This window comes from Salvelinus namaycush, chromosome 4 (genome assembly GCF_016432855.1).
Source record: "Salvelinus namaycush isolate Seneca chromosome 4, SaNama_1.0, whole genome shotgun sequence".
NCBI classification, from domain to species: domain Eukaryota; kingdom Metazoa; phylum Chordata; class Actinopteri; order Salmoniformes; family Salmonidae; genus Salvelinus; species Salvelinus namaycush.
The window spans coordinates 32,857,394-32,880,323 of record NC_052310.1 but is presented as its reverse complement, the minus strand read 5'-3'; the positions used below and the strand labels follow the sequence as shown (position 1 = coordinate 32,880,323).

General features: G+C 42.6%; 1 protein-coding gene across 2 annotated transcripts in view; it reads left to right on the top strand.

The window, feature by feature from the left end:
* LOC120046444 (suppressor of fused homolog) overlaps positions 1–7,189 on the top strand; it is a 29,435-nt gene extending 22,246 nt beyond the window's left edge. For both annotated transcript variants that reach the window (XM_038991684.1, XM_038991685.1), the window contains one exon: positions 4,991–7,189. In XM_038991684.1, the coding sequence (XP_038847612.1) occupies positions 4,991–5,080 (90 nt within the window). In that variant the 3' untranslated portion in view covers positions 5,081–7,189. The remainder of the gene's footprint in view (positions 1–4,990) is intronic.
* Positions 7,190–22,930: the final 15,741 nt, after the last annotated feature.

The window sequence follows — 22,930 nt, the reverse complement described above, 5'->3', positions numbered from 1 at the left end:
ATTTGTAGGACAGACATCCCTGCTCATAAAGTTATACAAGTAACTAAAAAATGCTACTCACAATTTGCTGCACACAAAAAACAAATATTAGACAGCAAGGCTCTTGATCCAGGAGGGATTCTCTGCTGTTACCTAGAGGGGCATGATTGCAAGAAGCTAACCACTTAGCACAACTGCAGAGCATTGAGCACATTTTAGACTTAACTTAATAATTAAGATGTCCAACTGGCAAACATTTAGTTGTGAATTCCGTACTGTAATTAGATCAGTGTGTGCTGCACAACAGTGATTAACCAACAAGGCTCCGGTCTCATTGTTGTCTGCTTGTAAACAAACAACCATGTCATTGGGGACTACTGGTAAGCTTCATAATGTATAATGTGCCAGGTGAAATGAATAACGTGATCTGCTTTATCGCCTAACGTATTGCACAATTTGACTGTAGGTTTTTACATAGCTAAAAGAAATTGTGCTAAAGAAAATTTGTGTATAAAAATAAATTAACTTCCAAGAAATATACTGAACAAAAATATAAACGCAACATACAGCAATTCAAATGTTTTTCCTGACTTACAGTTCATAAATTAAGTTGATTTGAAATAAATTCCTTGGGCCCTAATCTATGGATTTTACATGACTGGGCAGGAGTGCAGCCATGGGTGGACCTGGGAGGGTATAGGTCTACCCATTTAGGGGAGCCAGGCCCAGCCAATCAGAATTAGTTTTTCCAGACAAAAGGGCATTATTACAGACAGAAATACTCCTCAGTTTCATCAGCTGTCCGGGTGGCTGGTTTCAGATAATCCTGCAGGTAAAGAAGCCAGATGTGGAGGTCCTGGCTGGCGTGGTTACACATGGTCTGCGGTTGAGGCCAGTGGACGTACTGACATATTTTATAAAACGACGTTGGAGGCGGCTTATGGTAGCGATGTACATTCTATTCTCTGGCAACGGCTCTGGTGGACGTTCCTGCAGTCAGCATGACAATTCCACGCTCCTTCTAAACTTGAGATATCTGTGGTGGTGTGTGACCCAACTGCACACCACCACACTTCTTTTTTTTTAACCCCCTTTCTCTCCCCAATTTCGTGGTATCCAATTGTTAGTAGTTACTGTCTTGTCTCATCGCTACAACTACCGTACGGGCTCGGGAGAGACGAAAGTCGAGAGCCCTGCGTCCTCCGAAACCCAACCAAGCCGCACTGCTTCTTAACACAGCGCGCATCCAACCCGGAAGCCAGCCGTACCAATGTGTCAGAGGAAACACCATACACCTAGCGACCTGGTCAGCGTGTACTGCGCCCGGCCCGCCACAGTAGTCGCTAGTGCGCGATGAGATAAGCATATCCCTACCGGCCAAACCCTCCCAAACCCGGATGACGCTAGGCCAATTGTGCGTCGCCCCATGGACCTCCCGGTCGCGGCCGGCTGCAACAGCGCCTGGGCTCAAACCCAGAGTCTCTGGTGGCACAGCTAGCACTGCGATGCAGTGCCTTAGAACACTGCGCCACCCGGGAGGCCCCCAACTGCACACTTTTGTGGCCAGCACAAGGTGCACCTGTGTAATTCTATTGCTGTTTAATCAGTTTCTTGATATGCCACCTATCTGGTGGATGGATTGGATTGAAGGAGAATTGTTCACTGACAGGGATGTAAACAAATTTGTGCACAAAATAAGAGAATTACGGTAAGCTTTTTGTGAGTATGGAAAAATTCTGCAATCTTTTATTTCAGGTCATGAAACATGGGAACAATACTTTACATTTTGCATTTATATTTTGTTTCAGTATAGTTTCAACGGTATTGATGGGATAAAAATGTATTTAATAGTCTTTTTTTTGGCAACGATCTACACAAAGTACTGTGTCAAAGTGGATGAAAAATTTGACTATCTTAAAGATGAATGAAAAAAAACAAATATTCACTATATGACAAAGTATGTGGACACGTGCTCGTCGAACATATCATTCCAAAATCATGGGCATTAATATGGAGTTGGTCCCTCTCCTGCTGTAACAGCCTTCAATCTTCTGGGAAGGCTTTCCACCTGATGTTGAAACATTGCTGCTGGGACTTTCAGTCATGAGTAGTGCCCCGCTGAAAGTCACTGAGCTCTTCAGTAAGGCCATTCTACTGCCAATGTTTGACAATGGAGATTGCATGGCTGTATGCTCGATTTTTATTTTATTTTTTATACACGGTCAGCAACCGGTGTGGCTGAAATGGCCGAATCCACTCATTTGAAGCGGTGTCCACATACTTTTGTATATATAGTGTACCTTTATTTAGATTCACCCCCTTGAGTCAATACATGTTAAACACATTTGTCAGCGATTACAGCTGTGAGTCTTCTTGGGAAAGAGCTTTGCATATGTGGATTGTGCACATATTATTTTTTAAATTCTTCAGGGTACATGTTTTGGAATATTTGTATTCTTTATATCTGAATTATTTTCACTCTTTCATTTAGTTCGTTAATGGTTGAGTCACAAAAATGTTGTTGATCCATCCGTTTTCTCCCATCACAGCCATTGTAACAGCTACGGTGTTAAATCACCAATGGTGACATCCCAGAACAGTTTCCTTCCTGTCCTGCAGCTCAGTCATTCTGAACTAGCTTTGATGTGTCTGGGTGGTGAAATACATCATCCTCAGCATAATTGTTAACTTGACCATGCTTAAAGAGATATTCAATGTCTTTATTTTAAGATACTTAATTTCACCAGGCAAGTCAGTTAAGAACAAATTCTTATTTTCAATGACGGCCTAGGAACAGTGGGTAAACTGCCTTGTTCAGGGGCAGAAAGACAGATTTTTTACCTTGTCAGCTCGGGGATTCGATCTTGCAACCTTTCGATTACTAGTCCAACGCTCTAACCACTGCCGCCCCATCTACCAATCCCTGTTACCCATCTACCAATCACTGCCCTTTGAGGCTTTCGAAAAGCTCCCTGATCTTTGTAGTTGAATATGTGCTTGAAATTCAATACTTGACTGAGGAACCTTACACACAGTGCATTCGGAAAGTATTCAGACCCCTTGACTTTCCCCAAAAAATTACGTTACAGCCTTATTCTAAAATGTTTCAAATTGTTTTTTCCCCTCAACACACACTACCTCATGACAAAGCAAAAATAGGTTTTTACAGAGTATTTTTATAAAAATAATAATAATAATCACATTTACTTCAATCAGTATTTTGTTGAAGCACCTTTTGGCAGTGATTACAGCCTCAAGTCTTCTTGGGTATGATGCTACAAGCTTGGTACACCTGTATTTGGGGAGTTTCTCCCATTCTCTGCAGATCCTGTCAAGCTCTGTCAGATTGGATGGGGAACGTCGCTGAACAGCTCTTTTCATGTAGCTTCATATATGTTAATCGGGTTCAAGTCTGCACTCTGGCTGGGCCACTCAAGGACATTCAGAGACTTGTCCCGAAGCCACTCCTGCGTTGTCTTGGCTGTGTACTTAGGGTCGTTGTCCTACTGAAAGGTGCCCCAGTCTGAGGTCCTGAGCTCTCTGGAGCAGGTTTTCATCAAGGACCTCTCTGTACTTTGCTCCGTTCATCTTTCCCTCCATCCTGACTAGTCCCTGCCACTGAAAAACATCCCCACTGCATGATGCTGCCACCACCATGCTTCACCGTAGGGATGGTGCCAGGTTTCCTCCAGATGTGACGCTTGGCATTCAGGCCAAAGAGTTAAATATTGGTTTCATCAGACCCGAGAATCTTGTTTCTCATGGTCTGGGAGTCCTTTAGGTGCCTTTTGGCTAACTAAGCGTGCTGTCATGTGCTTATTACTGAGGAGTGGCTTCCATCTGGCCACTCTAGCATAAAGGCCAGATTGGTGGATTGCTGCAGAGTTTGTTGTCCTTCTGGAAGGTTCTCCCATCTCCACAGAGGAACTCTGGAGCTCTGTCAGTGACCATCGGATTCTTTGTCACCTCACTGACCAAGGCCTTTCTCCCCCGATTGCTCAGTTTGGCCAGGCGGCCAGCTCTAGGAATAGTCTTGGTGGTTCCAAACTTCTTGCATATAAGAATGGAGGCCACTGTGTTCTTGGTGACCTTCAATGCTGCAGAAATGTTTTTGTACCCTTCCCCAGATCTGTGCCTGGACACAATCCTGTCTCGGAGCTTTACAGACAATTCCTTCGACCTCATGGCTTGGTTTTTGCTCTGACATGCACTGTCAACTGTGGGACCTTGTGTGTGACAGGTGTGTGCCTTTACAAATCATGTCCCATCAATTGAATTTACCACCGCTGGACTCCAATCCATTTTAGAATAAGTGGTCTGAATACTTACCGAATGTTACATATGGAAGGGGTAGTAATTCAAAAATCATGTCAACCCCTATTATTTCACACACAGCAAGTCTTATTTATGATTTGTTAAGCCACATTTACTCCTGAACTAATTTAGGCTTGCCTAAACAAATGGGATGAATACTAATTCCACAACTAATATTCTTTTCACTTTGACATTATGGAATATTTTGTTTTAGATCGGTGACATGCTTATGATACCAACTAACTTGAGAAGAACTAAATGCATATTCCCATGAAATGGATTCAGATCAAATGGTTGGTATGCAGATGCTGCATGGACATTTCACTGGTAAAACTTGAAGAATTATCATTCACGATTGACAGTTACAAATGTAAAGGGAGGGTGACCAAAAATGTGGGCATAGAGGTAAAGAAACGCATGCGCAGTATGTTATTCAGATCTTTGGCTCGGGAAGGCTTCCAGGGGCATAATGGGGAGATTACCAACGGATCCTTGGCCTATAAAGAAGCTGTTAGGTAATCCTGTAATATTACATTTGTTGAAATTCCCCCCAAAATCTTAGATTTTTCAGAAATCCTGTTTGGAGGATTCCTAGAAAAAATGGAATGGAAAACCTGGCAAAGTTTCCAGAATGTTTTAACTCCATGTTCTGTATCTGTCAATAAATGTTTTTCTCCTGTTTAATTCCTCCTTCCAGACCAAGTTACCGAAGGAATACAGCTGGCCAGAAAAGAAACTGAAGATCTCGGTCCTGCCTGACTCTGTGTTTGACAGCCCTCTGCATTGAGACTTGGACCCACTCCTCTCTTCAGAATACTCTGGACCTGTTCACTCAGACTTTAAATGGTCATGTTCAGTAGGTCACATCGTGGCAAAGCGTTTCCCAACAGAACGCAAATAATAAAAATTTATAAACGTTTTTTGTTGACAAGTTCAGGTAGTACCTCCTGTAAGTTATCTTCCATTTTACTGAACACAACCCTGCTCTGTTCCATGGGCTCTGGTCTGCCTCAGTGAGAACACCTGACCTCCACCTGATCTTTTTCTGTCACATCTGCCTTTGACTTGACTGTTACTGCCTTCTCCGAGCTACCAATTTCTACTGCGTTTTTCTAACCTTGTAGAAACGCCTGGAGATGTGCCGGAAACCTGTTTCTCCAGATAGCTGCTTTGCTAGATGATACATAGTTGCTATGTTTTGTGAATGGGTAAAATTTCTAGTTAGGATATGACATCCCACTAGACTCAATAAGTTTGTAGCACAGGCAAAAATGCAAGGTCAGTTGATTTAGTGCAAGGATTGTTTTTTGGTTTTCTAGGGCCACATTCCATTTTAAGTGTTCTCTTAAAAGGCCTATGCGCTTATTTGTTTAAGTGCTGGTGTATCTATGGACATAAAGTGTATCTATGGTCAAGCCAAAGGTGCTACCAGTTTCCCATTAAGTTTGTATCGGACCAGATGTTGTGGAATTTAGACAACTGAACCTTATTCAGTACCAACCTCTGTGCAAATCTGAAATGGTGCCTTCTTCCCTATATAGTTTTCTTTTGGCCAGAGCCGTATGAGGAGTATATAGGACAGGGATCTTCAAACGGGTCCACAGCATGCAGGCGCTGCAGGGGCTGTTAATAAAAAAATGTATGTGTTTGTGAATATCCATGTACCGGGAAAGTGCCGATGGTTACTGGTAAGCTTTCTTGACATGGACATCAATTTTTGCAGAAATGTGTTAGTCGATTAGCTATTAAGGTAATTCCAATGTTAGTTTTACACTTCCTCTTCCAATTATAACTGAGTTCAAATTAATATCTCCCAGATCAATTATTTTTATGTTACCTCTCCTTGCCATTTATTATACACGTTATCATTTTTTGCTAACATATGATTTGGGGTCTCTGGGTCAACGGATTGGGAAAAAAGTTTGAAGACCCTTGGCAGATGGTGTAATTTGGGATACAGACAATCAAACCACATGATCCTCTCATTCTATTGTGTCCTGTCAAATCCTTGTCCCCCTGTGCCAAGAGCCTGATTATTTTATAGAGTAATATTTTGTGTATGTACTGTTTTACTGTTCATTTTATGAAATATCTCTGAAGCTCTACAATGACTGTTAAAAACTCTTTCCTCTAATAGTTATCTCTAAAGCTCTACAATGACTGTTAACTACTATTAGAGGAAAGATTGTGTTTGTAAGAGTTTATAGGCCTGTCAGAGAGTGAAATGTTGGAAAGCGTTTCAGAGAACTCCCCATGTGTCCACAAATAAAGTTAGTCTGACATTTTCACTGATGAACATTTACTGTGTTGTTTCCTGTCCCTAGTTGGATCAGATTTTTGTTGATAGAACTGACGTCAGTGCCTCTGTGTTTTTAGGAAGCCACTAGAACTTGTCAGAGCCTAGGTCCACGCCACATTTTTTATCACCACTTTCTAGACAGAAACTCATTCTTTCCTTCACTGTCACAATACGTGTCAACTGTTGTGTGAATATATGAATGTTTTGCTATGGTAGAAACAACCAGAGTCAGTCTACCATGGCCTTGAAGTGTATAGGCTCCATGCATTGTATAGACTGTATCCACTGTCAACCGCTCCTGTATTTTAATATACATCAGTTTCAATCAAGGACCTCTGTCTTTATACACATACAGCATCCCAGATATCTGTTATGCCATCACTGCATTCCGTAGCTAGTTAGTCAAGAACAGGAGCTGACTCCCTTTTCTAAACAGTGATGACCTGTTCACATGTATTCTACCGTGTCTTTTTTTATTCAGATTTAGATTTTTTGTTGCGGTCTTTATTATACTGTATTGTTATTTTGTTGAATGAAGGAATCACTAAACTGCCTGTTACTGTAATCACAAGTGCATTAAACAGAAATCGACATTCACGTTTGGTATGATGGTCTATACTAGTGTAAGTACATTAAATGTGTATGTATTGTAATGAAACAGGCAGGGAGCAGGTCTCGAACCCTCGACCTTCTAGCCCGAGGTCCGGCGCGCTATCGACTGTGCCGCAAAAGCATGCTCGAGCGGCAGAGTCGATTTCCGCGCTTATAAACACAGGGTCGTTACACTACTCCCTCCTTTCAAAGAGCGCGTCCTCGCGCTAGCTTGCGACTTTACGTCTTACAGGAACGCGCTCACCGGCCAAGCACACGCACTGTCGTGGATGCGAGGTCCGATCACTTCCGACACCAATGTAATGAAACAGCAGGGAGCAGGTCTCGAACCCTCGACCTCCTAGCCCGAGGTCCGGCGCGCTATCGACTGTGCCGCAAAAGCATGCTCGAGCGGCAGAGTCGATTTCCGCGCTTATAAACCCAGGGTCGTTACACTACCCCCTCCTTTCAAAGAGCGCGTCCTCGCGCTAGCTTGCGACTTTACGTCTTACAGGAACGCGCTCACCGGCCAAGCACACGCACTGTCGTGGATGCGAGGTCCGATCACTTCCGACACCAATGTAATGAAACAGGCAGGGAGCAGGTCTCGAACCCTCGACCTTCTAGCCCGAGGTCCGGCGCGCTATCGACTGTGCCGCAAAAGCATGCTCGAGCGGCAGAGTCGATTTCCGCGCTTATAAACACAGGGTCGTTACACTATAATGAATTCATTTCTGTATATTGAATATTTTGCTATTTCATTTCTTTTTGTAGTATTCTCAGTTTAGGGAGGTCTGATACGTGCATTCGCGGTGTACCTAGGAACAAAGACTAAAGCTGAAAGATTATTTTTGATATGATTTTTCCCCATCTGGGAATCATGAGAATCTCGGATGAGTTTTTGCCACTGTCCATTTCCCGTGTCAGACAGGTCACGTGATCGGACTGGAAGCGCTGCCACATAAAATCTTTGGCGCTGCTTTATTCGGAGTTGCATTCTGAGTGTGTGTTACATTCCTCTCTCATCAGGAGAGTTCGATAGAAATAACAGCCTAAATAATTGCAGAGATGGGACTGGAATAAAGCGCCGAGCAAACACAGTCGAAGGACATGGACACCTAAAGAAATGCTTTCTCTGCGGTGAAACCGTTTGACGTTTTCTGCTTTCCTGGACTAAAGCTTTTTGTCCATAAAGAAATGGTAAATACATAGTAACGTTGCTTTTTTTATTCTTAAAGGTAAGCAAGATGGCTGGCGATAACGATGACAAACGGTCTCGCTTTTAAAACCATTAACTGGATTTTAAGCGAATTAGGTGTAAATAAATACAATCCTTGACATGTAACTATTTTAGGAAAGCTGATACAGTACACAGTGTTAGGTTTAGTGTGTACATTTGTAACTGTTTGGCAGTTGAGTTGTGTTACAACGTATTCTTGTTTGATTGACTTAACGTTCTTGGAAGGGAATTCATGAATATTGTAATGAAACAGCAGGGAGCAGGTCTAGAACTTGTTTTTTCAGAGTTCCCAGTTGTTTTGAAAGCACCATAAATCCAGAGAATGCGAGACTTTGCCCATGAAGGACCGCTGCGCCACCTTCCTGTTCAAGTTAGCACAACATGAGGCCAAAAAAGTATTGTATGCTGCTGCATAAATTATGTAATATGCCAGGGAGATATGTAGAGGTCGACTGATTATGATTTTTCAACGCCGATACCGATTATTGGAGGACCAAAAAAGCCGATACCGATTAATCGGCCAATTTTTATTTATTTATTTGTAATAATGACAATTACAACAATACTGAATGAACACTTATTTTACCTTAATATAATACATCAATAAAATCAATTTAGCCTCAAATAAATAATGAAAAATGTTCAATTTGGTTTAAATAATGCAAAAACAAAGTGTTGGAGAAGAAAGTAAAAGTGCAATATGTGCCATGTAAGAAAGCTAACGTTTACAGTCATATGAAAAGGTTTGGGCACCCCTCTGAGGCTGCATAATAATTTACTCTGTCGTCACAGAAAATGATCACAGTGGCATGCCATTCATTTTCTAATAAAAGCTGAGTACTGGGGTATTGTCCAGACAAAGATTTTTAGTGTAGCAATATTAAGTTGTATGAAATTAAATCAGATGTGAAAAATAGGCTATGCAAAAATGTGGGCACCGTTGTCATTCTGTTGATTTGAATACCTGTAACTACTTAGCACTGAATAATTGGAACACACAATTGGTTTGGTGAGCTCATTAAGCCTTGAACTTCATAGACAAGTGCATCCAATCATGAGAAAAGGTATTTAAGGTGGCCAATTGCAAGTTGTTGTTCTCTTTGACTCTCCTCTGAAGAGTGGCAACATGGGGGCCTCAAAACAACTCTCGAATGACCTGAAAACAAAGATTGTTCAACATTATGGTTTAGAGGAAGGCTACAAAAAGCTATCGCAGAGATTTAAGCTGTCAGTGTCCACTGTGAGGAACATAGTGAGGAAATGGAAGACCACAGGCACAGTTCTTGTTAAGGCCAGAAGTGGCAGGCCAAGTAAAATATCGGAGAGGCAAAGGTGAAGGATGGTGAGAACGGTCAAAAACAGCCCACAGACCACCTCCAAAGACCTACAACATCATCTTGCTGCAGATGGTGTCACTGTGCATCGTTCAACAATTCAGCGCACTTTGCACAAGGAGAAGCTGTATGGGAGAGTGATGCGGAAGAAGCCTTTTCTGCACACACGCCACAAACAGAGTCGCTTGAGGTATGCAAACGCACATTTGGACAAGCCAGCTTCATTTTGGAATAAGGTGCTGTGGACTGATGAAACAAAGATTGAGTTATTTGGTCATAACAAGGGACGTTATGCATGGCGGCAAAAGAACACAGCGTTCCAAGAAAAACACTTGCTACCCACAGTAAAATTTGGTGGGGGTTCCATCATGCTGTGGGGCTGTGTGGCCAGTGCCGGTACTGGGAATCTTGTTAAAGTTGAGGGTCGCATGGATTCCACTCAATATCAGCAGATTCTTGGGAATAATGTTGAAGAATCAGTCACACAGTTGAAGTTACGCCGGCGCTGGATATTTCAACAAGACAACGACCCAAAACACTGCTCAAAATCTACCCGGGCATTTATGCAGAGGAACAAGTACAATGTTCTGGAATGGCCATCCCAGTCCCCAGACCTGAATATCATTGTATCAATATCAATATCACTGTGGGATGATTTGAAGCGGGCTGTCCATGCTCGGCAACCATCAAACCTAACTGAACTGCAGATGTTTTGTAAGGAGGAATGGTCCAAAATACATTCATCCAGAATCCAGACACTCATTAGAGGCTATGGGAAGCGTCTAGAGGCTCTTATTTTAGCAAAAGGAGGCTCTACTAAATATTGATGTGATTTTTCTATTGGGGTGCCCAAATTTATGCACCTGTCTAATTTTGTTTTGATGCATATTGCACATTTTCTGTTAATCCAATAAACCTAATTTCATTACTGAAATATTACTGTGTCCATCAGTTATTTGATAGATCAAAATGAAATTGCTGATCCAAACACCCAATTATTTATAAATGGAAATCATGGAAATTGTCAGGGGTGCCCAAACTTTTTCATACGACTGTAAGTTCCTTGCTCAGAACATGAGAACATATGAAAGCTGGTGGTTCCTTTTAACATGAGTCTTCAATATTCCCAGGTAAGAAGTTTTAGGTTGTAGTTATTATAGGAATTATAGGACTATTTCTTACTATACAATTTTTATTTCATATACCTTTGACTATTGGATGTTCTTATAGGCACTTTAGTATTGCCAGCGTAACAGTATAGCTTCCATCCCTCTCCTCGCCGCTACCTGGGCTCGAACCAGGAACACATCGACAACAGCCACCCTCAAAGCAGCGTTACCCATGCAGAGCAAGGGGAACAACTACTCCAAGTCTCAGAGCGAGTGACGTTTGAAACGCTATTAGTGCGCACCCCGCTAACTAGCTAGACATTTCACATCGGTTACACCAGCCTAATCTCGGGAGTTGATAGGCTTGAAGTCATAAACAGCGCAATAGCTGCTGGCAAACGCACAAAAGTGCTGTTTGAATGAATGCTTACGAGCATGCTGGTGCCTACCATCGCTCAGTCAGACTGCTCTATCAAATCATAGACTTAATTATAACATAATAACACACATAAATACGAGCCTTAGGTCATTAATATGGTCGAATCCGGAAACTATCATCTCGAAAACAAAACGTTTATTCTTTCAGTGAAATACGGAACCGTTCCGTATTTTATCTAATGGGTGGCATCCATAAGTCTAAATATTCCTGTTACATTGCACAACCTTCAATGTTATGTCATAATTACGTAAAATTCTGGCAAATTAGTTCGCAATGAGCCAGGCGGCCCAAACTGTTGCATTTACTCTGACTCTGCGTGCAATGAACGCAAGAGAAATGACACAATTTCACCTGGTTAATATTGCCTGCTAACCTGGATTTCTTTTAGCTAAATATGCAGGTTTAAAAATATATAATTGTGTATTGATTTTAAGAAAGGCATTGATGTTTATGGTTAAGTACACATTGGAGCAATGACAGTCATTGATTGATTGTTTTTTATAAGATAAGTTTAATGCTAGCTAGCAACTTACCTTAGTTTACTGCATTCGCTAACAGGCAGGCTCCTCGTGGAGTGCAATGTAATCAATGCAAGATTGGATCCCCCGAGCTGACAAGGTTAAAAATCTGTCGTTCTGCCTCGTTCCTAGGCCGTCATTGAAAATAAGAACGTGTTCTTAACTGACTTGCCTAGTTAAATAAAGATTAAATAAAGGTGTAAAAAAAAAATTAAAGAAATCTGCAAATCGGCGCCCAAAATACCGATTTCCGATTGTTATGAAAACTTGAAATCAGCCTCTACTTACAACACTGCGTTGTATATGCGTGTATTACTAGCACAGATGTCAACATAACGTTAGGCTAAATTGGGAACCCATCGCTCTTACCTTATCTGGTAGCCTAGTGGTTAGAGCATTGGGCTAGTAACCGAAAGGTTCCAAGCTCGAAATCCCCAGCTGACAAGGTACAAATTTGTCGTTCTGCCCCTGAACAAGGCAGTTAACCCACTGTTCCTAGGCCGTCATTGAAAATAAGAATTTGTTCTTAACTGACTTGCCTAGTTAAATAAAGGTAAAAAGAAAAAAAGAACTGTCTGTTAATGAAGCCAAAGGTCTAACGTTAACTTACACATTGACTCAACTTTCATAAAACTTGTTCAGGAAACCTAAACCCGATGCTAAACCTTAAAACTTACTTGAAAAATTATGCTTTCGCCAGTCGCGAAAAAAGCTTGTGGAGCTGTGGACATATTCTCTTCTTCTGTATGTTATTCTTCTGTATCTCGCAACCAACGTTAATATTCTCTCTTCCTTGTCCTCAATTTGAAAAATGTATCGCACGACGTCAAAATAAATGTTTCTTTCAACAGGTGAAATGAGATGTCAATCAGCATCAAAATGCCAGTAGTGAATTCAATTTTGGGGAGGCACCCGGGGTGGCCAATCAGATGTCAGGAGTGTCCAGTGCCACCCCGGACACCCCTCTGGCTCCGCCCCTGGTCCCAGCCAGAACGCGGACTTGAACCCGATCAAACATCTCTGGAGAAACCTGAAAATAGCTGTAAATATCCCAGCAGTTGACCAAAAACAACGGCGATGCAGAAGGGACAGACGGAGCAATCTTCTGGTCAGGCTTCGTAAACGGGCACATCGCTCACCGCTCCCGAGCATACTACTCACCAATGTCCAGTCTCTTGGCAACAAGGTAGACAAAATTTGAGCAAGGTTTGCCTTCCAGAGAGACATCAGAGAATGTAACATTCGGAAACATGGCTCTCTCGGGATATGTTGTCGGAATCAATCCAGCCACCGGGCTTCTCCATGCATCGCACCGACAGAGATAAACACCTCTCTGGGAAGAGGAAGGGCGGGGGTGTATGCTTTATGATTAACAACTCATGGCGTGATCATAATAACACACAGGAACTCAAGTCTTTTTGCTCACCCGACCTAGAATTCCTTACAATCAAATGTCGGCCATTCTACCTACCAAGAGAATTCTCGTCAGTTATAGTCACAGCTGTGTACATCCCCACTCAAGCGAACAACAAGACGGCCCTCAAGGAACTTCACTGGACTCTATGTAAACTATAAACCCGGAGGCTGCATTTATTGTAGCTGGAGATTTTAACAAAGCAAATTTGAGATCAATGTTACCCAAATTTGATCAGCATATTGATTGCATGACACGTAGGGCTAATACTCTCGACCACTGCTACTCTAACTTCTGCGATGCATACAAAGCCCTCCCCCGCCCTCCCTTTGGCAAATCCGACCACGACTCCATCTCGCTCCTCCCGGCTTATAGGTTAGAAACTCAAACAGGATGTACAAGTGACGAGAACCATTCAACGCTGGTCTGACCAATCGGAAGCCACGCTCCAAGATTGTTTTGATCATGCGGACTGGAATATGTTCCGGTCAGCCTCAGAGAACGACATTGATCAATACGCTGACTCGGTGAGTGCGTTTATAAATAAGTGCATTGGAGATGTCGTACCCACTGTGACTATTAAAACCTACTCTAACCAGAAACCGTGGATAGATGGCGGCATTCGCGAAAAACTGAAAGCGCGATCCACAGCATTTAACCATGGAAAGAGGTCTGGTGATATGGCTGAATAGTTATTAGTTATCCCCTCCAAGGCAATCAAACAAGCGAAATGCCGGTACAGGGACTAGGTGGAGTCGCAATTCAACAGCTCAGACACGAGACGTATATGGCAGGGTCTACAGGAAATCACGGACCACAAAAACAGCCACAAACTAAACACCTTCTTTGCCCGCTTTGAGGATAATACAGTGCCACCGTGGCGGCTCGCTAACAAAGACTGCGCCCCCCCCCCCCTCCTTCTCAGTGGCTGACATGAGTAAAACATTTAAACATGTTAACCCTCGCAAGGCTGCTGGCCCAGAACGCATCCCTTGTCGCATCCTCAGAGCATGCGCAGACTAGCTGGCTGGTGTGTTTACGGATATATTTAATCGCGTCGTGTCCCAGTCTGTTGTACCCATATGCTTCAAGATGGCTACCATTGTTCCTGTACCCAAGATAACTGAACTAAATGACTACCGCCCCATAGCACTCACTTCTGTCATCATGAAGTGCTTTGAGAGGCTAGTCAAGGATCATATAACCTCCACCTTACCGGCCACCCTATACCCACTACAATTTGCATACCACCCCAACAGGTCCACAAATGATGCAATCGCCATCGCACTGCACACTGCCCTATCCCATCTGGACAAAAATAATACCTATGTAAGAATGCTGTTCATGGACTACAGCTCAGCATTCAACACCATTGTACCCTCCAAGCTCATCATCAAGCTGGCCCTGGGTCTCAACCCCTCCCTGTGCAACTGGGTCCTGGACTTTCTGACGTGCCGCCCACAGGTGGTGAAGATAGGAAACAACATCTCCACTTTGCTGACCCTCAACACTTTTGCTGACCCCCCCCATCTATTGCATCTTAGCCGCTCTGTCACTGCTCATCCATATATTTTATACTTATATATTCTTATCCAATTCCTTTACTGGATTGTGTGTATTAGGTTTTGTTGTGGAATTTGTTAGATATTAGGTTTTGTTGTGGAATTGTTCCATATTACCTGTTAGATACTGCTGCACTTTCGGATCTATAAGCATTTCGCTACACTCGCAACAACATCTGCTAACCATGTGTATGTGACTAATACAATTTGATTTCATTTGTTTCTAGGCTACATGGCTAAAATTCTTGTTCGCTAGCCTAACTTCCATTCAAGGGCAACTTTAGCTAGTGAACATTAGCCTTCTACATCTATCTACATATTGAGGGTCCATCCTCTCAGGCTAGGGGCAAAGCAATGTACTGTATGAGTTAATGATTGGGTCAGTATCGCCGTTATAATCATTGGTTGGTATGGAGAATTAAGTAAAACCACAAGTCCAAATCCCTATCTCCATCCATGGCTATTTTAGGAAAGGGCAAATTTTAACTAGCTGGCTAGCTAGCCACCCGTGGACAACAACACAACAATATGCAACAATTCAAGTTTTTCTGTCAATGACGTATGCTCTCAATGGGATTTGATAGGAGTGACTGCAAATCCAAGTTGGCTTCCCTTTACACTTTTTTTGGTGTGCCAAGACCAATCACAGATGAACTCGCTCAGTTTAGCTCAAAGCTGATTGGCTAATGTTTAAAACTTTTTTTTGTCAAGGGAGGCCAGATAGCAGCAACAATGTCTTACTCATTTGGACCAGGCAGCATCAGAGAGATGGCCTACACTATACGTAGAGAGACAGAGGGGCGCTGTTTCGCTTGCTCGGATGCTTTCTCCTGTGAAATTGCATTCAGCCTCTTGCGAATTGAAGGAAAATTATGAAACATAGAGAGACTAGATTACGAATTATTTTATAAAAATAAATTATTGGTAAATTTTTGGGGGGAAGCCTGGCTTCCCTTGGCATCCATGAATACACACCACTGGTTAGAAAGGATTACCTACAAATACTGAGCAGCTCATGTTATAGACAGAAGCATGCTACATGGCAGACCAATCCGAACTCATCTCTCGGCATGTCCAGCCAATCCATTATCTCAGCCAATCATGGCTAGCGGGAAGGTCCCTGTCTTTAACGTATTTCAGAATATATTTTGATATACATTAATTGCATTTTCCGACGCATTTAACATATATTTTGTGATGTACATTTTATATATACAGTGGGGAGAACAAGTATTTGATACACTGCCGATTTTGCAGGTTTTCCTACTTACAAAGCATGTAGAGGTCTGTAATTTTTATCATAGGTACACTTCAACTGTGAGAGACGGAATCTAAAACAAAAAAATCATACAATGTGATTTTCTGGATTTAAGTAATTCATTTGCATTTTATTGCATGACATAAGTATTTGATACATCAGAAAAGCAGAACTTAATATTTGGTACAGAAACCTTTGTTTGCAATTACAGAGATCATACGTTTCCTGTAGTTCTTGACCAGGTTTGCACACACTGCAGCAGGGATTTTGGCCCACTCCTTCATACAGACCTTCTTCAGATCCTTCAGGTTTCGGGGCTGTCGCTGGGCAATACGGACTTTCAGGTCCCTCCAAAGATTTTCTATTGGGTTCAGGTCTGGAGACTGGCTAGGCCACTCCAGGACCTTGAGATGCTTCTTACGGAGCCACTCCTTAGTTGCCCTGGCTGTGTGTTTCGGGTCGTTGTCATGCTGGAAGACCCAGCCACGACCCATCTTCAATGCTCTTACTGAGGGAAGGAGGTTGTTGGCCAAGATCTCGCGATACATGGCCCCATCCATCCTCCCCTCAGTACGGTGCAGTCGTCCTGTCCCCTTTGCAGAAAAGCATCCCCAAAGAATGATGTTTCCACCTCCATGCTTCACCGTTGGGATGGTGTTCTTGGGGTTGAACTCATCCTTCTTCTTCCTCCAAACACGGCGAGTGGAGTTTAGACCAAAAAGCTATATTTTTGTCTCATCAGACCACATGACCTTCTCCCATTCCTCCTCTGGATCATCCAGATGGTCATTGGCCAACTTCAGACGGGCCTGGACATGTGCTGGCTTGAGCAGGGGGACCTTGCGTGCGCTGCAGGATTTTAATCCATGACGGCGTAGTGTGTTACTAATGGTTTTCTTTGAGACTGTGGTCCCAGCTCTCTTCAGGTCATTGACCAGGTCCTGCCGTGTAGTTCTGGGCTGATCCCTCACCTTCCTCATGATCATTGATGCCCCACGAGGTGAGATCTTGCATGGAGCCCCAGACCGAGGGTGATTGACCGTCATCTTGAACTTCTTCCATTTTTTAATAATTGCGCCAACAGTTGTTGCCTTCTCACCAAGCTGCTTGCCTATTGTCCTGTAGCCCATCCCAGCCTTGTGCAGGTCTACAATTTTATCCCTGATGTCCTTACACAGCTCTCTGGTCTTGGCCATTGTGGAGAGGTTGGAGTCTGTTTGATTGAGTGTGTGGACAGGTGTCTTTTACACAGGTAACGAGTTCAAACAGGTGCAGTTAATACAGGTAATGAGTGGAGAACAGGAGGGCTTCATAACCTTTACTTAATACCCATCCCCATTCCGGGATCCTCCTCATCAAAAAAGCTGACTAGCATAGCCTAGCCTAACGGGACAGGGATATCATATAATATAATTTTCATGAAATCACAAGTCCAATACAGCAAATGAAAGATAAACATCTTGTGAATCCAGCCATCATTTCCGATTTTTAAAATGTTTTACAGCGAAAACACAATATGTATTTCTATTAGCTAACCGCAATAGCCAAACACACAACCGCATATTTTCACCATGTTTCCACCGCATAGGTAGCTTTCACAAAACCGACAAAATAGAGATAAAATTAGTCACTAACCAAGAAACAACTTCATCAGATGACAGTCTTATAACATGTTATACAATACATTTATGTTTTGTTCGAAAATGTGCATATTTGAGGTATAAATCATAGTTTTACATTGCAGCCACAATCACAAATAGCACCAAAGCAGCCAGAATAATTACAGAGAGCAACGTGAAATACATAAATACTCATCATAAAACATTTATGAAAAATACATGAAAGATTAACATCTTGTGAATCCAGCCAATATTTCCGATTGTTTAAGTGTTTTACAGCGAAAACACAATATATATTTCTATTAGCTCACTACAATAGCCAAACACACAACGCAATTTACTCCCCGCAAAAAATTGCTAGCACAAAACCGACAAAATAGAGATAAAATTAATCACTAACCTTGAACAAATTCATCAGATGACAGTCTTATAACATCATGTTATACAATACAATTATGTTTTGTTCGAAAATGTGCATATTTAGAGCTACAAATCCTGATTATACATTGTGAATACGTAGCATCGATTCACCAGAATCTCCGGAGATATTTTGGACACTCACCTAATCTGACCAAAGAACTCATCATAAACTTTACATAAAAATACTTGTTGTATGGCAAATGAAAGATACACTGGTTCTTAATGCAACCGCTGTGTTAGATTTTTAAAAATAACTTTACCATAACATATTATATTATTATATTATTGCGAGACAGCGCTCACCAAAACGGCGGAGAATAGGACTCAACATTTTACACAGAAATACGAAATAACATCATAAATGTTTTCTTACTTTTGATGTTCTTCCATCAGAATGTTGTACAAGGAGTCCTTGGTCCAGAATAAATCGTTGTTTGGTTTTAGAATGTCCATTTCTTCTGTCGAATTCGCGCCACAATGCTAGCCAAGGTTGCTAACATTCCCATCCTCTCTTGACGCAAAGAACGGAAAACTCCAAAAGTCCCAATAAACGTTGAATAAACTGATAAAACTCGGTTGAAAAAACCTACTTTATGCTATTATCACATGTATCAAATAAAATCAGAGCCGGAGATATTCGCCGTGTAAACCGAACGCTTTTCAGAACACAATGTCGAGCTCCACCGCGCGCTTGAGAAGACAAAGCAAATTCCGGACCTGTCAGTCCAAAAGCTCTCATTCGACCTCAGATCAAGCTAGACACCCCATTCCACCTTCCACTGCCTGTTGACATCTAGTGGAAGGCGTATGAAGTGCATGCATATCGATAAATAAAAGCCAGTTGAATAGGCAGGCCCTGAAACAGAGCCTCGTTTTCAGATTTTTCACTTCCTATATGGAAGTTTGCTGCAAAATGAGTTCAGTTTTACTCACAGATATAATTCAAACAGTTTTAGAAACTTGAGAGTGTTTTCTATCCAATAGTAATAATAATATGCATATTGTATGATCTAGAAAAGAGTACGAGGCCGTTTCATTTGGGCACGATTTTTTCCAAAGTGAAAACAGCGCCCCCGTATTGACAAGAAGTTTAAAGAATAACTAACAGGTCTGTGAGAGCCGGAATTCTTACTGGTTGGTAGGTGATCAAATACTTATGTCATGCAATAAAATGCAAATTAATTACTTAAAAATCATACAATGTGATTTTCTGGATTTTTGTTTTAGATTCCGTCTCTCACAGTTGAAGTGTACCTATGATACAAAGCATGTAGAGGTCTGTAATTTTATAAGTAGGAAAACCTGCAAAATCGGCAGTGTATCAAATACTTGTTCTCCCCATTGTACATATTAAATACATTTCGTAATATGTTGGAATGTATTATAGGTAGACTCCGTGATATGACATAGATGCAGAAAGTAAACTGCATAGTGGGTCAATATCTTAAACGTCTAAGAGCGTTGAAGCATGAGGCTCAACTTCTCGGCTATTTTGCTGCCCTGGCTACCACTCTCTGAACAGCGTGAAGTGAACCATTGCACATGTGCAGATACTGTGTGTGACTGTGAGAGTGAAGTCTTACATCTCACTCATCTCTTTGAAAGGAGGGAGTAGTGTAACGACCCTGGGTTTATAAGCGCCCGACCTCGGGCTAGAAGGTTGAGGGTTCGAGACTTAATCCCTGCCTGTTTCATTACAATATATTTTAAATGTGTTTTTTTCCATATGGGAGGACACCAGAGTTAACACCGTATGATAAGTGCCTTGGGATCTTTAGTGACCACAGAGAGTAAGGACACCCATTTTAACGTCCCATCCGAAACACAGCAGCCCTCCATCAACACTTCCAGCAGCATCTGGTAATCTAGGGACCGACCAGGGCCAACCCTGCTTAGCTACACAGGCAAGCCAGCAGTGGGATGCTGGGTGGTATGTTGGTGGCAGTTTGTTAAATTCGGAAATATCAAATTTGGCACATTTTATTGTTTGGGTAGGCTTGCATAAATCTGCCTAGTGTGAAATGCAAACACACATTTCACTAGGCCTATGGTGCCGTCTACTGTTTGATTGATATGTCCAGTAGTATAGGAGGAACAGCCAGGTAACTCAAAGGTGCAACTGCCAATGGTAGGCTGTCCTAAAAAGCTATTTGGTGTTTTGATTTTATGACTTGCCAACAATACCGATGTACTATTTACCCAAAAATATAAACGCAACATGTAAAGTGTTGGTCCCATTTTTCATGAGCTGAAATAAAACATCCCAGAAATCTTCCATACGCACAAAAAGCTTATTTGTCTAAAATGTTGTGCACAAATTTGTTTATATCCCTGTTAGTGAGCATTGCTCCTTTGCCAAGATACCTGACAGGTGTGGCATATCAAGAAGCTGATTAAACAGTATGATCATTACACAGGTGCACCTTGTGCTTGGGACATTAAAAGGCCACCGCAGACTACGTGTAACAACGCCAGCCTAGGACCTCCACATCTGGCTTCTTCACCTGCCGGATCGTCTGAGACCAGCCACCCGAACAGCTGATGAAACTGTGGGTTTGCACAAACAAATAATTTCTGCACGAACTGTCAGAAACTGTCACAGGGAAGCTCATCTGTATGCTCGTCGTCCTCACCAGGGTCTTGACCTTACTGCAGTTCGGCTTCGTGTGGGCAAATGCTCACCTTCGATGGTCACCGGCATGCTGGAGAAGTGTGCTCCTCACGGATTAATCCCGGTTTCAACTGTAGCAGGCAGAAGGCAGACAGCAGTTTGTGTAGTCGAGTGGTTTGCTGATGTCAACATTGTGAACAGAGTGCCCCATGGTGGCGGTGGGGTTATGGTATGGGCAGGCATAAGCTAAGGACAACGAACCCAATTGCATTTTATCGATGGCAGTTTGAATGAACAGAGATACCGTGACGAGATCCTGAGGCCTATTGTCGTGCCATTCATCTGCCGTCATCACCTCAAGTTACAGCATGTAAACGCACAGCCCAATGTTACTAGGATCTGTACACAATTCCTAGAAGCTTAATAATTTTACAGAAAAGTACTAGTCCTGTATTAGCGGACCGATATGCAGTGCATTCAGAAAGTATTCAGACCCCTTGACTTTTTCCACATTTTGTACCGTTACAGCCTTATTCTAAAACTGATTAAATTGTTCCCCCCCCTCAATCTACACACAATTCCCCATAATGAGAAAAAACAGTTTTTTAGACATTTTTACAAAAAACTGAAATATCACATCAACATAAGTATTCAGACCCTTTACTCAGTACTCTGTTGAAGCATCTTTGGCAGCGATTACAGCCTCGAGTCTTCTTGGGTATGCCGCTACAAGATTGGCACACTTGTATTTTGGGAGTTTCTCGCATTATTCTCTGCAGATCCTCTTAAGCTCTGTCAGGTTGGATGGGGACCATCGCTGCACAGCTATTTTCAGGTCTCTCCAGAAATGTTCCATCTGGTTCAAGTCCGGGCTCGGGCTGGCCCACTCAAGGACATTCAGAGACTTTGTCTTGGCTGTGTGCTTCGTCTCATTGTCCTGTTTGAAGGTGAACCTTCGCCCCAGTCTGAGGTCCTGAGCGCTCTGGAGCAGGTTTTCATCAAGTATCCCGCTGTACTGTACATCTTCCGTTGATCCTGACTAGTCTCGCAGTCACTGCCGCAGAAAAACATCCCCACAGCATGATGCTGCCACCACCATGCTTCACCGTAGGGATGGTGTCAGGTTTCTTCCAGACGTGACAAAGCGTTCAATCTTGGTTTCATCAGACCAGAGAATCTTGTTTCTCATAGTCAGAGTCTTTAGGTGCCTTTTGGCAAACTCCAAGCGCGCTGTCATGTGCCTTTTACCATCTGGCCACTCTACCATAAAGGCCTGATTGGTGGAGTGCTGCAGAGATGGTTGTCCTTCTGGAAGGTTCTCCCATCTCCATAGAGGAACTCTGGAGCGTTGGGTTCTTGGTCACCTCCCTGACCAAAGCCCTTCTCCCCCGATTGCTCAGTTAGGCCGGGCGACCAGCGCTAGGAAGAGTCTTGGTGGTTCCAAACGTCTTCAATTTAAGAATGATGGAGGCCACTGTGTTCTTGGGGACCTTCAATGCTGCAGAAATTTGTTGGTACCCTTCCCCAGATCTGTGCCTCGACACAATCCTGTCTCGGAGCTCTACGGACATTCCTTCAACCTCATGGCTTGGTTTTTGCTCTGACACGCACTGTCAACTGTGGGACCTTAAATAGACAGGTGTGTGCCTTTCCAAATCATGTCCAAACAATTGAATTTACCACAGGTGGAGTCCAGTCAAGTTGTAGAAAAATCTCAAGGATGATCAATGGAAACAGGATGCATCTGAGCTCAATTTCGAGTCTCATAGCTAAGGGTCTGAATACTTATGTAAATAAGGTATTTCAGTTTAAAACATTTGCAAAAAATGTCTAAAAACCTGTTTCAAGGGGTCTGAATACTTTCCGAATGCACTCTAGCCATCTGTAGCTCCATCAAAACAAACTCTCTCTCTCAACAACAAAAAAGCACCCCCACCCCCAAACATCTTCCCGCAGCTATGGTTCAAGTTCTTCCATGGCCTACATATCCCCAGACATGCCACCAATTGAGCATGTTTGGAATGCTCTGGATCAATGTGTACAACAGCGTGAAGAGTGGGACAACATTCCACAGGCCACAATCAACTCTATGCAACTCTATGTGTCATGCTGCATGAGGCAAATGATGGTCACACCAGATACTGACTGGCTTTCTGATCCACACCCTTACCTTTTTTAAGGTATCTGTGACCAACCGATGCATATCTGTATTCCCAGTCATGT